We start from the raw sequence: 18756 nt of genomic DNA, 5'->3' as shown, positions 1-18756 counted from the left end.
CTTTCTCTATTTTTCTTTTAGTCTACAAACACATTCACATGCTTCCCATTGTAATAAAGCTTCATATTGTTTTCAGATCGCAGACCCCTTTCTCTTCTTTTTCTCACCATCTATTTCTAAAAGAAAGTTAGTTTCTCCCACATTTATTTTTATCCTATTACAAACATAATATACATGCACAATGAAAACAACTTAGACCACATACCACACACACACTATCTGAAATCCTACCATCCATGGATAACCATCAACCTCTGTTAACATTGTTCTCTCTCTCTCCTACCCTCTCTCTCTCTTCAGCTATTTCCCTCTCTTTCTACCTCTTTTACTTTCTCAATCTCTCATCTATCTAAAATCTATTGTGTATATATAATCTCATCCGCTTTTGTGCCATATAGATTTAATATTTTAAATCAAAATGTTACTGAATTATTGTTTTTATTTTTATAAAATAATGCAAGTCTATAAAGTCAATAATAATACAGGCTTATATTAAACATATTAAAAAACCACTCACAGTAGTTTCTTGCCCCATTCCTCTCCACCCATTCATCTCCTTATAGATGAACCTTGAAAAGTTTTTAGGTATCCCTTAAAACTTTAATTTTCATATTCTAATTCATATGCTGTATTGCTCGGGGTCCCAGTAGAAAAAGAGATGATTAAAGAAGTTTAATGAAGAGATGATTTACAAAGGAGAAGGCCAAATTAAGGAAGCAGGAAGGGATAATAAAACACCTGGGACTTGTATTAGTGGAACTAATAATAGTAGGATGCCATTATCAACTCTAGGATTGACAGGGGCAAGGTCAGAGAAGTAATTACCAGAACACAGTAAGAACAGTAGGTGGAAGAGAGGGCCCACCTTGGAGAGCTGTGACCATAGGTGGTGGAATGCAGACACTGCCCAGCCTAGGGTGGGAGGGTGGAAGCTACAGGACCAAATAGCCTACTTTCTACTTCTTCCTGTCCTCCTGTTTCCCACTAATACATCCCATTAAGCAAACCCAACTAGAAACTAAAGACAAGGAACCCAGATGATAGTTTGAAGAGACCAGCCTTCTGAGGCACAGAGCAGGTTAGAAAGGGTTACAATAGATCTGCAAGAGCACAGGGAAAATTACCAACACATAGGCCTATACTAATATTTTTTGCTTTATGGATTTATATCTTGACAACTAACTATGATAATAATTGAGTGCTTTTTCTCACACTTTCTCACCTTTTCTTTTCATATATCTCATAATGTTGTACTTTATAAATTTTATTTGGAAACAAAATTGTAGCAATTATCCAGTGTTTTGCATAATTATGTAAATAATTATTCACTGCCGAGCCAAGTAGTGTACTATGATGTTTCCATTTTTTTATTTTATTATGTTAATCACCATACATTACATCATTAGTTTTTGATGTAGTGTTCCCTGATTCATTGTTTACATATAACACCCAGTGGTCCATTCAGTACATGCCTTCTTTAATACCCACCACCTGGCTAACCCATTCCCCACCCTGATGTTTCCATTTTATACCACTCTTTACCTTACTCTATCTCCGGAAATTCATAATTGCCCCATATCTTCATTTGTTTAGTTTTCTGTGTGTTTGTCACTATTTTTTCCCCCAAATGTCCAAAATTATTCTTCATAGGGCCAAACACATCAGAGAATCTTTCAGTTCTATTTTCCCCTGGAACATTCTTTTCCTTGCTTCAATTTGAATCAGTTGCTTTCTTGTCCCTGATGTTAGCTGTCCACCCATGACTTGTGTCCTCAGATTTATCTTTCTTTCTTCCCTTTTGCTGAATTCCATGTCTTACTCTTGTGGTTTTCTTCTTTGTTTTGGTAAAGTACACTATCTACTTGTTTCATGAGAGAAGGTGCAGAAGAGGTAAAATTTTGAGTCATGCATGTCTGGAAATATCTTTATTTTACATTCACATTCAATTGATAATACATCTGGGGATAGAATTCTAGGTTGAAAATCGTTGTCCTTCAGAATTTTATAGGCATTGCTCCACAACATTTTAGCTTCCATAGTTGCTGTTCACATATTACATGCTGCGATGACTCTTGTTCCTTTTTATGTGACCTGTCTTTCCTTTCTTAATGTCTGCTGTTCTGAAATTTCATGGTGAAATTTTGGACTTTGTTTATTGTGTTTGACACATAATAACCTTTCAATCTCATCTTGTTTTTCAGCTCAGCTCAGCAAAATTCCAATATAATGTTTCTTTAATAATTTTTCCCCCCATTTTGTTTTTTCCTCTCTTTTGAACTCCTGTTGTTTGGGTGCTGGATCTTCTGATTCTCTAAGTTTTATTCTGCACCCTGCCCCCACCCCAGCATTTAGTTTGTGAATAACTTGTAATAACTATTTTCAAAGTTGGACGTATTATCTCTTATAATAGGCAAAAACATACACTTTCATACCCAATATGTGCCTAATGTTCGTTAGACTAGTTCTTCTTTCCAAACGCTTTTCATAATTGTCCTTCTCAATGGATCCTGACTCTGGCCATGGTGTGTTGCCCCAGAGCGTTACACTTTTAGAGATACCAAACAAAGGAATACTTGGAAATAATGTTACCTGTGAAGACTACCTTAATTAAAGTGGCATAAGAAATAGTATATTTTGGCCCAAGTTACGGTATTTTGAATTCGGGCTTTGTAGAACAGGATAATGACCACTTTTGTTTAGCAGACCTTACCCAATTATTTTCAATGTGTATTGCTCCTGAGGGAAAGACCCATAAAAGTAAAGAAAGTAAAGCATCTGTTAGAAATGCAGGAGACAGACTTATGGCAAGTATCCATGTGGAATTACTGGAATTCAAACATGAGATAGCTGTCACAAGAATGAGTACTAAGGTAATTATTGGAAGTGAAAAATTAAGTCAGATAGTAAAACTGATTTGGAAAAGTAGTTTGACAATGAGGACTGAATTTGCCCACTAGGTTATTTATGATATTTTCCGTGAATTGAGCAAGCTAACAAGCTAAATCCAACTTCTAATGGTTTGATGAAAATACGGCATGTGATAAAATAGAAGAATTTTATTACATATGTGAAAATATGTAAAATTAGTATTTCAATTCTCCCAACCCCTTCTCAGTATATCAGGTTAAGCAAGTTACCTTTAAGTGAAAGTTTCAGCAGTATAATTAATAGCCTTTTATTAAGTCTTGGTAAAACCTTTTTGGTATACTGCCCAGAAACTAACAGAAGAATGATTATAACAGCTGGATAACAAATCCTTCCACAATATAAGTTCTTTGATTTCAACAAAATTAAAGAAGAAGGGTCCAATGGAGTTGTTAGCTGATAGATTATTAAAGTTTATTTAAAAAATCAAATTTATTTTTATGATTAATTTTTATGTGTTTTTTGTCTGTGATTTGGGAATAGTTTATGGAAAGGATATCCCATTTCTATACTATTATTTATGAAAATAAGATTTTTTTTAGAAGATTTTATTTATTTGAGAGAGCACGAGCAGGGGGAGGGGTAAAGGGAGAGGGAGAACCAGACTCCCTGCTGAGCAGGGAGCCCAGTGTGGGACTCCATCCCAGGACCTTGGGATCATGACCTGAGCTGAAGGCAGACACTTAACCAACTAAGCCACCCAGGTGCCCGAAAATAAGATTTTTAAATACATCTATAATAGCAAAGTGTAATAATAGAATTTATGCTGAGCACTCTTTAACTTTAGCAGTAAGAAATATCCATCCATTAATATTTTAATTGATTGAAAAATAAATAACTCATGTTTCTCACTGAGATGAAATTTAAAATAATAACTTTAAAAATTAATAATTCTATCAAAATCTGCAATACAGATTTTTTCATCATTTGTGTACTACTAATAATCATAAATGCTAACTCAATCCAGAAAAAAATGTTAAACATTTTGACCTTTTTGACATGTGACATTTTTTTTTTTAAAGATTTTATTTATTTATTTGAGAGAGAGAATGAGATAGAGCATGAGAGGGGGGAGGGTCAGAGGGAGAAGCAGGCTCCCCGCTGAGCAGGGAGCCCGATGCGGGACTCGATCCCGGGACTCCAGGATCATGACCTGAGCCGAAGGCAGTCGCTTAACCAACTGAGCCACCCAGGTGCCCGACGTGACATTTTTAAACATAAAAATTCAAATTATAGATACTCATAATAGAATCATCAAAAAGTTGGTTTAAAAGCATTTAAATTTGTTATTTAGGATAAAATTCTTTGGGAGAAATGAAAAGGAAATATGAGAATAGAAAAGAATGCAGTAAAATTTCCAACTGCTAAAATATATGTATATATATATATATATGTATTTATATATATTTTAATGGTTGTGGTAACAAATTACTATGGTATTTAAAGTCCATTGGATAAATAGAGCACAACAAATTTTAAATATCAGTATATACTATATTTTTAAAATCACATCCTTGCAGCATACTTAGAGGTCAACTTAAAAACCACTATAGTTTTTTTCTATTTTCTCCTTCATACTGTAACTATTTGTTTTAAACTTTTAACCCTTTTATGAGAATGCAAGTGATTGAGGATATGGACCATGTTTTCTAAGTTTTGTGTCTTTCACAAAATTTTAACAAAGTGTCTTATTCACGGTGGGAGCTCAACTAAATATTTACTGAAGAAATTATTTTTATTTTATCAAAGAGAGTCAGTTGTTTTTACCTAGACTTCAGTTTAGTTTTTCCTACTCTTGATAATCAGAACAACTGCCTGATGGAAATAAAATTTGAATTAGAAAGTAACTCACGTATTATCTTTAAAATGAGAATAGGAACAATATTGTAAGAAAGAAACAAGGATATATTATAGTAAACCAAATATATTTTCTTAAATGTGATTTTTTTTATATAAAATAAAGCAACATTTAAGCATTCAGAAATGTATTTATTGACATAAAACTGTAGTGTATATATACCTGTAACTAAAACCAGTGTCTTTTCATGATGATTCTTTCTAATTTGCACCAAATTAGAAAGCAGTAAAAACACCAGCAGATGGGTCAGAGTGGTTGGCAACAAACCTTTTCTCCTCAGGTCACTGATAGAATTGTAATGAAAAATTATATATTCTTTTGCGCTTTACTCAGCACCTCTGTTTAGGACACCATAAGCACAAGATATTGCCTAACATTGCCTTATTTGCTGCATATGCTATAATCTAGCAAGAAGAAGTAGCTTATGCATGCAAACTGGTTTACATGTATAAAGCACTTCTGCAGTTTTTGAGGATTATCAAGAAGGTTTGGTCTTGTCCTGTGATTATAATCTTGTGGAATTGCATTTAAATATACAGCATTTTACTCTATCCTTAGTATTATTCAAGAAATAATATTACATAGCAACCTTTTAAAAAATAACATAACTTAGACAAAAGCAAACTTTAAAAATACAATAAAAACTCAAAACCAACTTAGAAATATCAAGTTTGGGTTTAGGAATTAGATAGCCTAAAATCTCCCTTATTTTTTACCATTCCCTTGTCACTGAAATTGTTGCTTGAAACAAGACAATATTATCTTGAATTTATAAAATTTTTGTACTCAAAAGAAATTTGGAAAAAAGAAAAAAAAAGAAAAAAGAAAAGAAAAATTTGGAACTATCAATATATATGACAAACTTTTATTTTAGCAGTATCTTTGTGAATACTAATTCTAGGTAACATTTATTGAGTACCTCCTTTGTACCAGGAACTCTGCTTAGCACTTTACATTTAATCCTTACAACTCTCTGAGGTAGGTAATATTACTGTGCCCATTTTACAAGGTCTCCAAATCAAGTTTCATGGATGGCAAAAGGCACACATGGGGACGTTCATATCCTGGTCTTCCTGAACTGCTTATTAGACTGTGAGCTCCTTGAGGAGGAAGGGGGCAGAGTCTTAGCGTATCTCAGTACCATTACAGTGCTGATTGCATAGAGGAGAAAGTTAGAGAAGACCCTTTCACTGGGTGTCATGACAGTGGGTAATAGCTAGGTGTAGCAGGTTGAGTGGCCAGACCAGAATTGTAATGCTTCACACAAGCTAAGAAAAATCACATTTGTTAGGACATTAGAGTGTGAAAAGACTTCCACAAAAATGATAGAGTACTATGAAAATTAAATGTTCAAACTCACATCTAATTTCCCTATGATTACATCTAATTAATCAGTGCCAATTTTATTATTTATTATGATGTATGATATTGAAGACCAGGGAGTTTCTATTATGTTAAGCTAGTTCCTTTGTCCTCCTATAAATCTTTAACAGCTTCTTACTTCACCTTAAGGTTTCTTTTCAACTCATTTGTATCTCAGCAAGGAAAAAAATATGGAAGGGAAACCATGTAAATTAGTTCAATTTCTCTGAGGCAGAGAACTCCGGGCTATGAATTTCTGGTGTTTATGTGTTAGTCGAAATAATTAGAACTTAAAAGTGGTCTTTTGGGTTCTTTATTTAAACATTTACTACTTTATTTTCTTAATAAATGAGATCAGGAATAGCGATTTGATTAAATCACATTCATCACCTATAAAAATGTTAAACTTCTTTATCATTGTAACTTTGGGCTTCTCAAAGACCACCAGCATCCTGAAGAAGAGGACAAGAGCCACACAGGAGCCATTCTCCTGCTCTTGCCCAATTCAGAGTCCCCACAATTTTTCTAGAGCTCGCAAGCTAGCACAAAAGTCTTTTGAACTATTTAAGCTCACTTTAACTGTGTCCTGAAGTCCTAAGTAAAAATAATTTATTCCAAATTGGTCCAAAGGGAATAAAAAGCAAAGTGAAAAGAAATAATTTTATGTTGTCTGGACTGCCAAATTATATAAAGGTAAACAACTCTAGGGGAAAAAAACAAAAACAAGTGTTAAGCATTTTTCCCCCTCCACTCATAAAAAGTACTTTTAAAAAAGTGCCTTTCTTTTATGCACATTAAAGCAAACAAAAAGGATTGACTCAGTGCTCCACTTTGTGGGGAAGACAGCCTGGAGATACTTTAGCTCCCTGCTAAGCCTTTGGTATCCATCAGAACTGTATTTCCATAGTTGTAAAATTGACTATAAGTGAAAGTCTGTTTAATCATCTGTGCATTTCCAATTTGCCTACATAGGTAAAAGCACTTAGAACAGTGCCTGGCACATAGATAGTACACAGGAAATGTTAGCAATAGCAATAGAATGGCTTAGATAGCGTCTGTATACTGCCATGACAAAGAAGGAACGTCAAAGGGGATGACTATCTAACCAGAAAAGTAAATAGGGATTTTGATAAAGTCTGAAATTGAGCATTCATGAAGTTTCAGGAGCCCACCTTTAGGATTCCTGCAATCCTACTCTTTCAATTTGTCTTCAAACATAATACAGAAAATATGTTTTAACAAACAGAGCAATCCTTTATTTCAAACTTCTCTTAGACTGCTCTAACTTATTTAGGGTTTGAGGAGATATAAAAATGTCCAGCTTAGGGCGCCTGGGTGGCTCAGTCGTTAAGTGTCTGCCTTCGGCTTGGGTCATGGTCCCAGGGTCCTGGGATCAAGCCCCGCATCGGGCTCCTTGCTCCATGGGAAGCCTGCTTCTCCCCTCTCCCACTCCCCCTGCTTGTGTTCCCTCTCTCACTGTGTCTGTCAAATAAAATCTTAAAAAAAAAAAAAGTCCAGCTTAATCACTGTTTGAATGTACTTTATAAAAAATACAGCTGAGAAAACCATGCTGTGCTCAATTTAAAAGCAAACCAAAATAGAGCTCAAAGGACTGAACTAGCAAGGAATTAACATAGGTTTATAATAGATATTAATATTAACTGATAACCCAGGCTGTATGACTGGTAAAATCTTTTCAGTGTTTAATCTTATAAAAATCATTTGGTTATCAAGCAAAGGAACTAATTTTTTTTTCTGAGTACCAAAAGTTTTGGTAAGCCTACCAAAAATAAGTTTTTTTTTTATGAACATATCTTAATATACTCAATAAACCATTCCACGTGAAAATACAGAAAAAATAAAATTTTAAACAAAATATAAATTCTAATACAGAAGAAAAAAGCTGAATGGGAGCAATAGAAAAGTTATCAATTTTAACATGGACCTTATTACCACTAGCCAAAGCTCCTTTAGTATGAGGTCTGTGGGTAAGAAAATGCCAATATAATCATGTTCAAATATGTAAATGAGCTGCAGCTCCAGGTTTCCAGTCACATGCTTACTGAAGCAATAACATGACACATTGACACTGCTTCCATTTCAGGAGAACCTGGTTATAAAGAACAGAGCTAGGAACATTACAATGTACTTGCCCTTTGGTGTAGTAAATTGAGCTAGACTTTTTGGTTTACTTAATTACAGAGTCTTACTATCAAAAATAGATGCTCTAACTTAAAAAAAATACTTTCTTTGGTAATTTTGGATGACATTTCTGAGAAAAGCCCATAAAAGCTCCCTAAAAAATAAAATAATACTTCAAGACGTAGATATAAAATTCTCAAAGAATCGTCAATTAAAAACACACAACTTCCTTCCTGTTTCTCTTTTTGTCAAAAAAGCAGGTTATCTTTACACAGTCTCTGTAGCTCCAAGGAATTCCATTTCCACAGCAGCTTTTGGCGCTTGGGCCGAGCTACTCTTCTTTCGGAATTCTGCTGCGATTTCCTCAAAGGACTTTCCTTTGGTTTCTGGGACTTTGAAAAATGTAAACAGAGTAAAGGCCAGGACCACTCCAGCAAAGAGGAAAAACACATAAGGTCCACAGAACTTCTGCATAGAAACAAACAGAGTTCCAATTAGCAGCTGTTCTACTCCATCTCTGTTCAGCAAATTTACACAATATTAGGCTGCTTACCGCAATGTACTGGAAACACAGAGCTACAATGAAATTGCAGGTCCAGTTGCTAAATGCAGCTATTGCTAAAGCAGCAGGCCGGGGTCCTTGACTGAAGAACTCTGCCACCATGAACCAGGGGATAGGGCCAGGCCCAATCTCGAAGAAACTGACAAAGAGGAAGATGGCTACCATGCTTACATAACTCATCCACGCCAGTTTATCCTGAGGAAAAAACAAAATGAAAACAAAAGTGGGGTTGGGATTATTGGCTGCTGCTTCCTTTAGCTAAATTCACCTCTCACTGAGTTCAGAGGTGACGCGGCTCTCTGCCTGATAGGTTTATGTGCAAATAACTACAGATTATTCTGGTTTGAGACTGGTTTATTCTAGTCTCAGTCACGCTTAAATCTTTTGAATCCTGTCATTAGAAAATCCTCTGGATTAGGACTTTGATTCTCAGTCATTCTTCTCCTGTGATAGAAGCAAGGCAAGAATCTATGAGCTTTGCTCCTATTCATACCAAGATTACTAGACAGGATGCCTTACCCTCCATGAAGTAGTGGATGAGGATGCTGGGTTGGAGAGGTCCTGGTACATTCCCTAGGTCACATAGGTAGCCAAATGGCAGAGCCAGTGTTAGAACCTGAGCGGGGCTGACCCCAGAGACTATACTCTGACCATTTGGCGACACTGCTTTCCTTGGTAACAAGTGCAATTCACTTGTGACATTTAAGTCTTTAAACCCCAAAAGCTAGTCCCCCTTTACTTTACATTTCTTCCTTGTATTCTATGCTGTTCCTCTGGCTTTATTTCATAAGTCAGTCTCAAATGTTTTGACATACAGAGCACTTTAGCCTGGAACACAGAAGTGCTATCATATGGTAACCAAAAATCTCAGTGCAAAAATCTACACTTACCAGTAATATAAGTCCCACAGACATGAAGATGGCACAGACAAACATCCCACTCATTCCTATTAGAAACAGAGAGCGTCGCCCTGCCTTTTCCACAAGGAATACCTAGGAAAGTTTTAAAACATACTGACTTAGTTTTTACTGCTGAAGAGGTAATTTTAATTTATACAGCTGGAAGGAGGCAGTTCTATAATCCCGTTTTACAGATGTGGAACTGAGTTGGGGGGTGACTCTTGCCTCAGGCGGCAGAACTGGTCTCAGTGAGCAGAAGTAATTAACAGATACCTGCTTCATTTAGTCAAAGTGATTTGAATAGCCATTCTGGACAAAGAGCCATAACCTTACCATCACTCTGCAATTATCACTTGAGTACAGTATTAAGAGGCTGTACATCTTGGATCTCTTCCAATAGATTTCTTGTACATTTAAAATGGCTCTACATAAAAAAGGACATTAATTTATCTTTTGATAATTATCCTGTTCTAAGTACAAGGTTTTGTGCACAGCAGACAACCTGAAGTAGTATAACTGTTGCGTTGTCAACCATTCTCATCCAACTTTCTCACTGCTAATAAAGTCAAATTACGACCTGACAACTTACAGAATTTGATCACTTTACCAAATAGTCAGATCTGCATTTTTCTGGTGTGCCTAAAGTGTATTTGGTACTGGAAGTGAATTATCCATTTGAAAAGATAAGACTTTAAAGCAAAAGCTTCAAGTGCTTTCTTACCCTAATTTAGGAGATAGATCATTGGTACCTTGGGGTCTGTGGACCTTTGCATTAATGTTTAACATTTACAATTAGACAAGACCAATGTTTGTTTATACAGACTCTTCTTGCTTGATCCTTGGGATACTGCCAAGGTTGGTGAATCACACACAAAAATTATCTGTCATAATTCCTCACTTCAATGAGTAAATTGGCTTGGCTCATAAATCTATCAGTGACTCAACAGCAATTCAACAGCCTTGAGCTCTGGCTCTGAGAATATCTGAGAAACATTTGTTTTCACTTATAGTAAAAGCCCCTTTCATTTCAGAGGCAATTCATATTCGGGTTTCAGATCACTTCAGGATGATGAGCAAAGAGCCCACACTTACTGTTGAGAAGGTAGTATGAAAAACACCTCGCACCCAAGTTCATAACATTTATCTGTATAATTTGACTCTATGACTTTCCAAGTTGACTTGATGACACCATGTCAAGCTATCAAGAAAATAGAAGCATTTCTTCAGGAATGAGGGCTTTACTATGTTTCTTCTGTTTTTGAACAATTGTTACTAATAGGATAATAAATTATGAACTCACTCCTTGAGGATGGAGATGTCTGCCTGACCTAGAACCCTTGTCTTTGCCCAAGACAGTGTGTGTCACGCAGATCCTGGATGCCACTGCTTCTCCTCTAGACCCATCTATGTCCCCATTCCCTCCACATTTCTTCCTGTTTTGTTTTCTCTCAAGTTTACAGGCTCTCTTCTACCAACCCATCAGTGTGGGAGAAAATATGGAATGTGGAAACATAATTCAGCATGGAGTTAGGAAAGTCTTTCTTTTCCCAAATACTCATTCCAAAAAAAAAATTGATTGATTATGTCCCTTCCAAGTTGGTGAAACATTTAATACTTATCAATGCATATTCCTATTTGTATATCTTTATTTGAAAAGATACACAGAATTCAATAACATTGGTTAATTTAGGGGAGAGGAGTTGCATGACTGAAGGACTATGCTTTTTGTACTTTTTGATCCTTAAAACAACTTTTCAAAAATAGATATAATTAAAAATCTTAAATGTTATCTGTAGCCCTGGAGGGTTAATTAGACAGATGATTAGAGCTGACATTTAAAGTGTCACTCATCTGTTCAAAAACTTTCACAGAATAAATGGATAAACTCTAAAAAGGCATATTCAAAATAATCAAGAAACTTTTCCAAACAACTACTCCTACTCCAGCTGGGTTGGTAGGGAGGGGGGCAAAAATGAAATTCTGCAGTAGTTTCCTTTATAGGCATTTAGAATTTGGGTTACCCAATTTTGACAACTTGTTGCTTTACACAGCAAATCCTGTTACACATAAAATGTTTTAAGCATAATTTCTATATTAGAAAAATATGTTGAAGTAGGATTTGTAAAAAATATATCTTAGGAGACAAAAGAATGTGAGTAGTCCTTGGATTACATCCCAGTAGCAGGCCTTCATCGATTTTGAGTGGCCTTTTGGCTTGAACAGGCATTATCTCTAAAGGCATGTCTACAGAACTGCTGGTGTTCCCTTGTTATCTGTTCTACCTCCTCTTTCCAAGGTCCAGCACTGTTTAATGTAGTCTGGACAAATCTGCTTTTTGATCTAGGTAGCTAGGCTGTAATTTATTGACTACCCTAAGGTAATAGTTAAAAGTCCATGTGCAGAGAATGAAAAACAAGTGACTGAAGTATATTGAATATAACATGGTGACCAACATTTAAAAGCACAAACTTTTTGAATATCCTATATTCAAAGATAAAAATAAGCCCAATTATCCTCATTTTAGAGTGAATTACATGAGTTGGGAAGTTTTAGGGTTTTTTTTTTGTTGTTGTTTGTTTACTTTATTCTTAGATTATTTATGTTAAATATTGTCAAGATACTGAATCATTCATTATATAAGGTATTCGGTCTTGAAAAGACTATATGACTTTTCCCCATGTGAGAAAAAAAAATAACATTTCAAAACTAATAACATTTCAAGTTATACCACTTCTACTCCATCTCTTATAATATCACACACACTTTAATGCATCACCAGAAGTTATGGCCTTGTGAGCTATCTAGAAGCTCTGTTCATTAACCTAATATCGTTAGCATTTGCTGAGTCTGTTTAACCCTGTCATGGGCATAGATACGTTACAGAAGACCTTATTTTTTTTTAAAGTGTTTTTGCCAAGACATCAGGATAAAAAAAGGATTTCAACCATGGAAAGAGAGGAAACTAGGTAGAAGACCCAATATTGATAGGAATGACAAGTAGTCACCTGATCCCAACGGATTCAAGTACAGAGCAAAGGAAAAGGACTCCATCTATTTACACAAGGAAGAAGTCCTCTGTGCCCCAAGTAAGTTATTAATTCACAAATGAGTGACTAAATGGCATCCCAGCAAATGGGGACAACCAGTGATCCACTTGTTCAGCCATGCTTAGTAGTTTGTTATTTGCATATAGGACTCTTCCTGTGACCCACTTGGTTCTATACACCCAATACACATGAGCAATAAATCACTGGTTGCTTTTAGATCACAAGGTACCCCCTTCCCCCATTTCTGAACTGAAGAACAAGTAGCATATTTATCTAGGGTATTAACTCACAGAGAGAGCAGTGAAAACCATGTTGATGGCACCAACTCCAATGGTTGCATAAACAGGTTGGCTGATTCCAGCTGTCTGAAAAATGCTAGTTGAGTAGTAAAAGATCTGTAAAGTAATAACAATTTAGCTTTAATCAAGAATCCTAGCACTGTAGCTTGAAAGCAAGAAATATTTTAGGTTGTTTATTTTTAGTAGTTTCTATGGAACCATGGTCCCTAGAATGCCCTAAACATTTTATCTGTCCTCTTCTTCCAGGCAATGAGAAACCACTATCAACCTTTAGTGTTTGAAATTTCTGATTAAAGTTCTCCTTAAATTTAGCTGAAAACTTGGGGTCTGCATTATCTTGATATGTATTTTTTTATTTTTAAACTTTTTGTTAAGGTATAAAATACAAAAAAGTACACACAACATAAGTATACAGATTAATTTTTACAAACTGAACACACCTGTGTAACCCGCACACAGATCAAGAAATAAATAATTTCCAGTCTTCCAGAACCCCCCAGACTATCCCCCTATTTTTCCAAGGAAGCTCTTCAGCCTCTAACATCATGATAAATTTTGCCTAGTTTTGTACTTGCTATAAATGGAACCACACAGTGTGAATTATTTGGTATCTGGCTTCAACATTACCTTTGCGAGAATTATCTATATAGTTGTGTGTATTTGTACACTGTTCATTTTCATTGCTTAGTATTTTTTTGTATTAATATACCACTATTTATTATCCAATCTACTACTGATGGGTATTTAGGTAGTTGTCATTTGGGTGAATATGAAAGGTGCTGTTATGAACATTCTAGTATAATCCTTGTGAAATATGTACACATTTACATCTAGGAATAGAATTACTAGACCATAGTGTATGCATATGCTCAGCTTTGATAAATATGGCAAATGGTTTTCCAGAAAAGTTGTGTCAATTGACACTCCTGACAGCGTGTATAAGAATTCTGGTTGCTATTGCTTTTAATCCAAAATTTTTCACTAATCTCTGTAGACATGGAGAAATCTTCAAAATCTCTCTAATGGCCTTTATTATTAATTATGTTTTTACGTTTATAATGGTCTTTTTAAGGCCATTCTGTCATGCTCTCATCCTCTCTCATTCCTTCCCCATTTACTTATTTATTTTTATTTTTTATTTTTTTAAAGATTTTATTTATTTGAGACAGAAAGAGAGAGAGAGAGAGCACATGAGAGGGGGGAGGGTCAGAGGAAGAAGCAGGCTCGCTGCCGAGCAGGGAGCCCGATGCGGGACTCGATTCAGGAACTCCAGGATCATGACCTGAGCCGAAGGCAGTCGCTTAACCAACTGAGCCACCCAGGCGCCCTCCTTCCCCATTTAACACGTCCTGTTGCTGGCACCTCTTCCTGCAGATAGGGCTAATGGAGAAGGACTGTACAGACTGTGCTCAGAGAGGAGTAGCTTATAGCACACTGTACACTATCCCACATTTTTAGGCTGCCCAACAGCCTCAGTTCAACATTTCCTGGATGCCTCTAAGTCAGGCACTGGGATAGTAGCTAAAGCAGGGAGGTTCAGAAAGACTAAGTCTTGTTCGTTGGGATATACAGGCAGAGCTGGGAAAACGGATACAAATTTGGCCTACAAACCCCGAAGTTATATAGAGTATTAGATTAAAACGGACATCAAGGAACCATTAAAGGAGGATAGAGATGACAGAAGAGCAGTATTCACCTTGTTGATTGAGGTCCAGGTCTCCTTTTGTTTCAACTGATGAGAATTACTTTCTTTACCTCTTCCAAGACTCTGCCCATCCATAAGCCACCCCCTTGTGGATCTGTAATTAGCTCATAATAGAGGAAGCCCAAACCACATTTTTAACAGCAGTAAAAGAGGATAAGTGATTTTTTAAATCTTTTTTTTTTTTAGCAATTGCTTACTTTTTTTCTTCTAGTAGCTAATTGCCAGTAGAATAATTTTAGTCTGTGTAATGCGGTGATTTCAGTTCAAAACCTAAAAACTGGCTAGTTTAACATTCAGTATGTTTCTTAATCATGTCTTGTCTACTGCCCTCATTCACCACTGTCATGCCAGTTCACACTGTAGTTTCTTTTGTATGCTGGCTCCCCAAATAGAAAATTTCTTTTCTTTTTTTTTTTTTAAAGATTTTATTTATTTATTTGACAGAGAGAGACACAGCGAGAGAGGGAACACAAGCAGTGGGAATGGGAGAAGGAGAAGCAGGCTTCCTGCCAAGCAGGGGGTCCAAAGGCAGACGCTTAATGACTGAGCCACTCAGGCGCCCCTAGAATGAAAAATTTCTTGCATGGCAGGAAATTTCTTTGCACCTAGCCATTTGGTTTGATTTTGTTTTGTTTAGTTTAGTTTGTTTGTTTGTTTATAAGTAGGTTTCACACCCAGTGCAGAGCCCAACACAGAGACCAGCATAGGGCCTGAATCCACAGTCCCAAGATCAAGATCAAGAGTCTGATGCTCAACCAACTGAGCCACCCAGGTGCCCCTGGTATACTTCATTTAAATAGGTAAAGGGAGGTGGGTACCTGGGTGGCTCAGTGGATTAAGTGTCTGCCTTCAGCTTAGGTCATGAACCCAGGGTCCTAGGATTGAGCCCCGCGTTGGTCTCCCTGCTCAGCGGGGAGCCTGCTTGTCCCTCTCCTTCTGCCCCCCCAAATGCCCTCTCTCTCTCTAAAATAAAGAAAGAAAATCTTTAAAAAAATAATAATAAAGATACATAGATAAAGGGAACCATGGACTCCTTTTGCCTGGACTATCCGGAATCCTAAACTTGCTATTCAACTCTAGAAGCCCCTTAATTTAAGGTTTTTTTTTTTTTTTTTTTTTTGTATAATTATTCTCCTTTTCCCGCTTTTGTATTAATTATGATTTTTGCTTTTTACCTTCCATCTTAATAGTCACAGTGTCATTGATTGTTGACATTTTTAAAAATTCTAATCCAATTTTAGAAAGCAGATGAGGCAAAACAAAGAAAATTAATGCTCAGTATATGTTTATTGTAGTAAAACATGATATCAACATTTTAAAATGCCTTTAGTTATTTAAATTTATACCCCTTTCCCGGGGTCCAGAGTCTCTTATGGTTTGTCTCCCTCTCTGATTTCTGGATATTATATGTAACTAATGAATCATCGAACACTACATCAAAAACTAATGATGTACTCTACAGTGGCTAACTGAACTAACTAAAATAACTCAAGAAATTCTAATACAAAAAAAAATTTATACCCCTTTCTTTCCCTATTTTAGGGAGTTAGAGAGTATTCTTAAACTTACCCCATTGATTCCAGAAAATTGCTGAGCCACATGCAGCATCAGTGCGACTAGAATAGGCTGTTGGTAGCTGGAGTTGGTGAAGAGCTGAATTATGGAGACTTTCTGTTCACTGGATGCTTCTTCTTTTTCCTTTCTCATCTCATTGATGTCTTTGGTGACATCAATACCTCCTCTGAGTCTTTTCAGGCCTGCCCACAAAATGATCAGATTGATACAACTCAGGTCAAAACAAAAGCAAGTTTATTTTTATTATGTTAATGAAAGAGCTATAGTTCTGCATAGCCCATTCTATTGCTTTACAGCATGAGTGTTGGCAATTCTTTTTGTTAAATTAAATCCTGTTTTTAAATTTTGAGAAAAACATTTGGCTTTATCTAATGACAAAGAAAACTACGATCTTTGTTATCATAGAAGCATAATGCAGGTAAAGGCCTTTTAGAAGCCTCTGGTTGAGTCCAATCCTGTGCACATGGGTTTCCCACTTGGGATCAAGTGTTTATGGATTTGAAATGGCATGCATGAGTCATATTGAAGTGATCTTGCACATTCTTCTTACATGTAATCATTGACTTCATTTGGAAAGCGCTCATACCAACTTGACCAGTAAACATTCTTGCACATTGTTTTTCATTAGTTGATAGTTCCAAAACAATAGGAAGAAAGAAAACCACCCACAGGCTTACTTTTCTTTGCTTTGACTTCTTCATCCAACTTGATGTAAAGGTACCTGGGGCTTTCTGGACAGAAGAAGAGCAGCAGAGATTGGATGATGGCTCGCACAGCAGACAAACCAAGCAGGATATGCCACTGCTCATGATTGCCCAGGATAAAGTTGAGGCCAACAATCTGAAAAGGCAGGGAGGAAGCATGGCAACTGCACAACACTTTGGGTCTGCCTTCTGTAACCATTTGTTGAAAAAGTACGTTGGTTATTTAATAGTAATCCCTGACAACTTTGCTTCAAGTATGCCCAAAGCAGAAACTATTACTAGTGTGTCTTACTTAACTAAATTTGGGACTATTTGTTTTACAAAGAGTTCACTTAGGTTTGTTTTCATTAACGCATATGGGCCATTTAGGATGGGAAACAACCAAACTTTTAAGAACACATTTGACATCTAAAGCAACACCAAAAACCATGTGTAACTTTGGACCCTAAAAAATTTCTCCTTAGATTACCCAGAAAAATAAAATGGGATTATATAGATAAAACAATCATTATAATGAGACCCAGATTTATCATCCTTATTGCAGTGGTTTACCCTCTGGATAATCCTAGGTTAAGGGTTCTGAGGACTCCGAATCCATGGGATGGAAGGGAAGGATAGAGCCAGCTGAACAAAAAACTGCTATGGTAATCATACACATATTAATTGTCCAGGTAAAATGCTCAAAACAAAGGAAATCCAGCAGTTAAAAATGTGAAGTTTCCAATTCTTTGAAATCTGAACAGAATAATTTAATTCTAGACTAGCTCCAGAAGTTCAACACCTGGCATGTTGGGTCATCTCTAGTGCCAACCCTACCACAGATCCAAGGGGAGAAGTGAGGAGTGAAGCAGTAATAATTTAGCTTTGAGCTAAAAAGCCTAAGTCTCTACAGCATCCCCACTCCCAATGGTGGAACTAGTTTTTTCCGCTGTGCTGGTCTATCAGGGAGGAAGAAGCTGGATAAAGTAGAGGATGGGTGAAGTAGGGGATGGGAGTTTTTACCTGACTAATAAGAATGCCCGTGACAATGGCCAGCTGGTGAAGTGTGCCAAGAGCACCCCTGAGTGTGGTTGGAGCAATTTCACCAAGGTACATTGGAACCAAGCCTGAAATTAGTCCTGCATAAAACATGAACATAAATGTGAAAGTACAGCCAGGACTATCTCAATAACAATAATTTGGTTTAAGTATAGTCAATATCCTGACTAAAAGGTCCTGTCAGAGTCTGTTGGAAGACCCCTTGTCCCCAGTCATAGACACAGTTTATGCAAAGAATATTTGTTGATAAGACTCGATTGAAGTTGTAGTTGGATATAGCAATAGAAAGAAATGGTTAGTCATGGATTTGACAATTATTCATAGCATTGCCTTATTTAGTTAAAACCATGTTAAAATTGACTTTACATCATAATGCCTCAAGTTGTCTTCAGAAAAGAGACTGAAGAATGCTTTAATAATATTCTTGATCTAAACTCATAGTATTAAAGGAAATTAGAACATATCTAGGCCAATCTCTTTACTTGATAGAGGTGAGAAACAGTTTATCCAAGATCATAGTGCAATAGAGCTTTAGCACGAGAACTACAAGCCCTGAGTCTACACAATGTGGAAGTACCTCAAGATCACTGTTAAAGTGGTGAGGGAGGTGTGGACAGGTGGAAGAGGTTAAGGAATTCAG

General features: G+C 36.3%; 1 protein-coding gene across 1 annotated transcript in view; it reads right to left on the bottom strand.

The window, feature by feature from the left end:
- Positions 1–1475: 1475 nt before the first annotated feature.
- The window catches only part of SLC2A2 (solute carrier family 2 member 2), a 41822-nt gene continuing 24541 nt past the window's right edge, over positions 1476–18756 (bottom strand). Inside the window, exons 5-11 of the mRNA XM_045863683.2 lie at positions 18081–18196; positions 17052–17214; positions 16369–16556; positions 13086–13190; positions 9740–9841; positions 8841–9044; positions 1476–8755 (exon numbers count right to left, since the gene is read on the bottom strand). Coding sequence (XP_045719639.1) covers positions 8555–8755; positions 8841–9044; positions 9740–9841; positions 13086–13190; positions 16369–16556; positions 17052–17214; positions 18081–18196 — 1079 coding nt within the window. The 3' untranslated portion in view covers positions 1476–8554. The remainder of the gene's footprint in view (positions 8756–8840; positions 9045–9739; positions 9842–13085; positions 13191–16368; positions 16557–17051; positions 17215–18080; positions 18197–18756) is intronic.

The sequence above is a fragment of the Mirounga angustirostris genome, unplaced genomic scaffold, assembly GCF_029215605.1.
Source record: "Mirounga angustirostris isolate CCGP_5_RB_7025 unplaced genomic scaffold, mMirAng1.0.hap1 SCAF_1, whole genome shotgun sequence".
NCBI classification, from domain to species: domain Eukaryota; kingdom Metazoa; phylum Chordata; class Mammalia; order Carnivora; family Phocidae; genus Mirounga; species Mirounga angustirostris.
The sequence above is the reverse complement of the archived record's forward strand: the minus strand, read 5'-3'. Positions and strand labels throughout refer to the sequence as shown.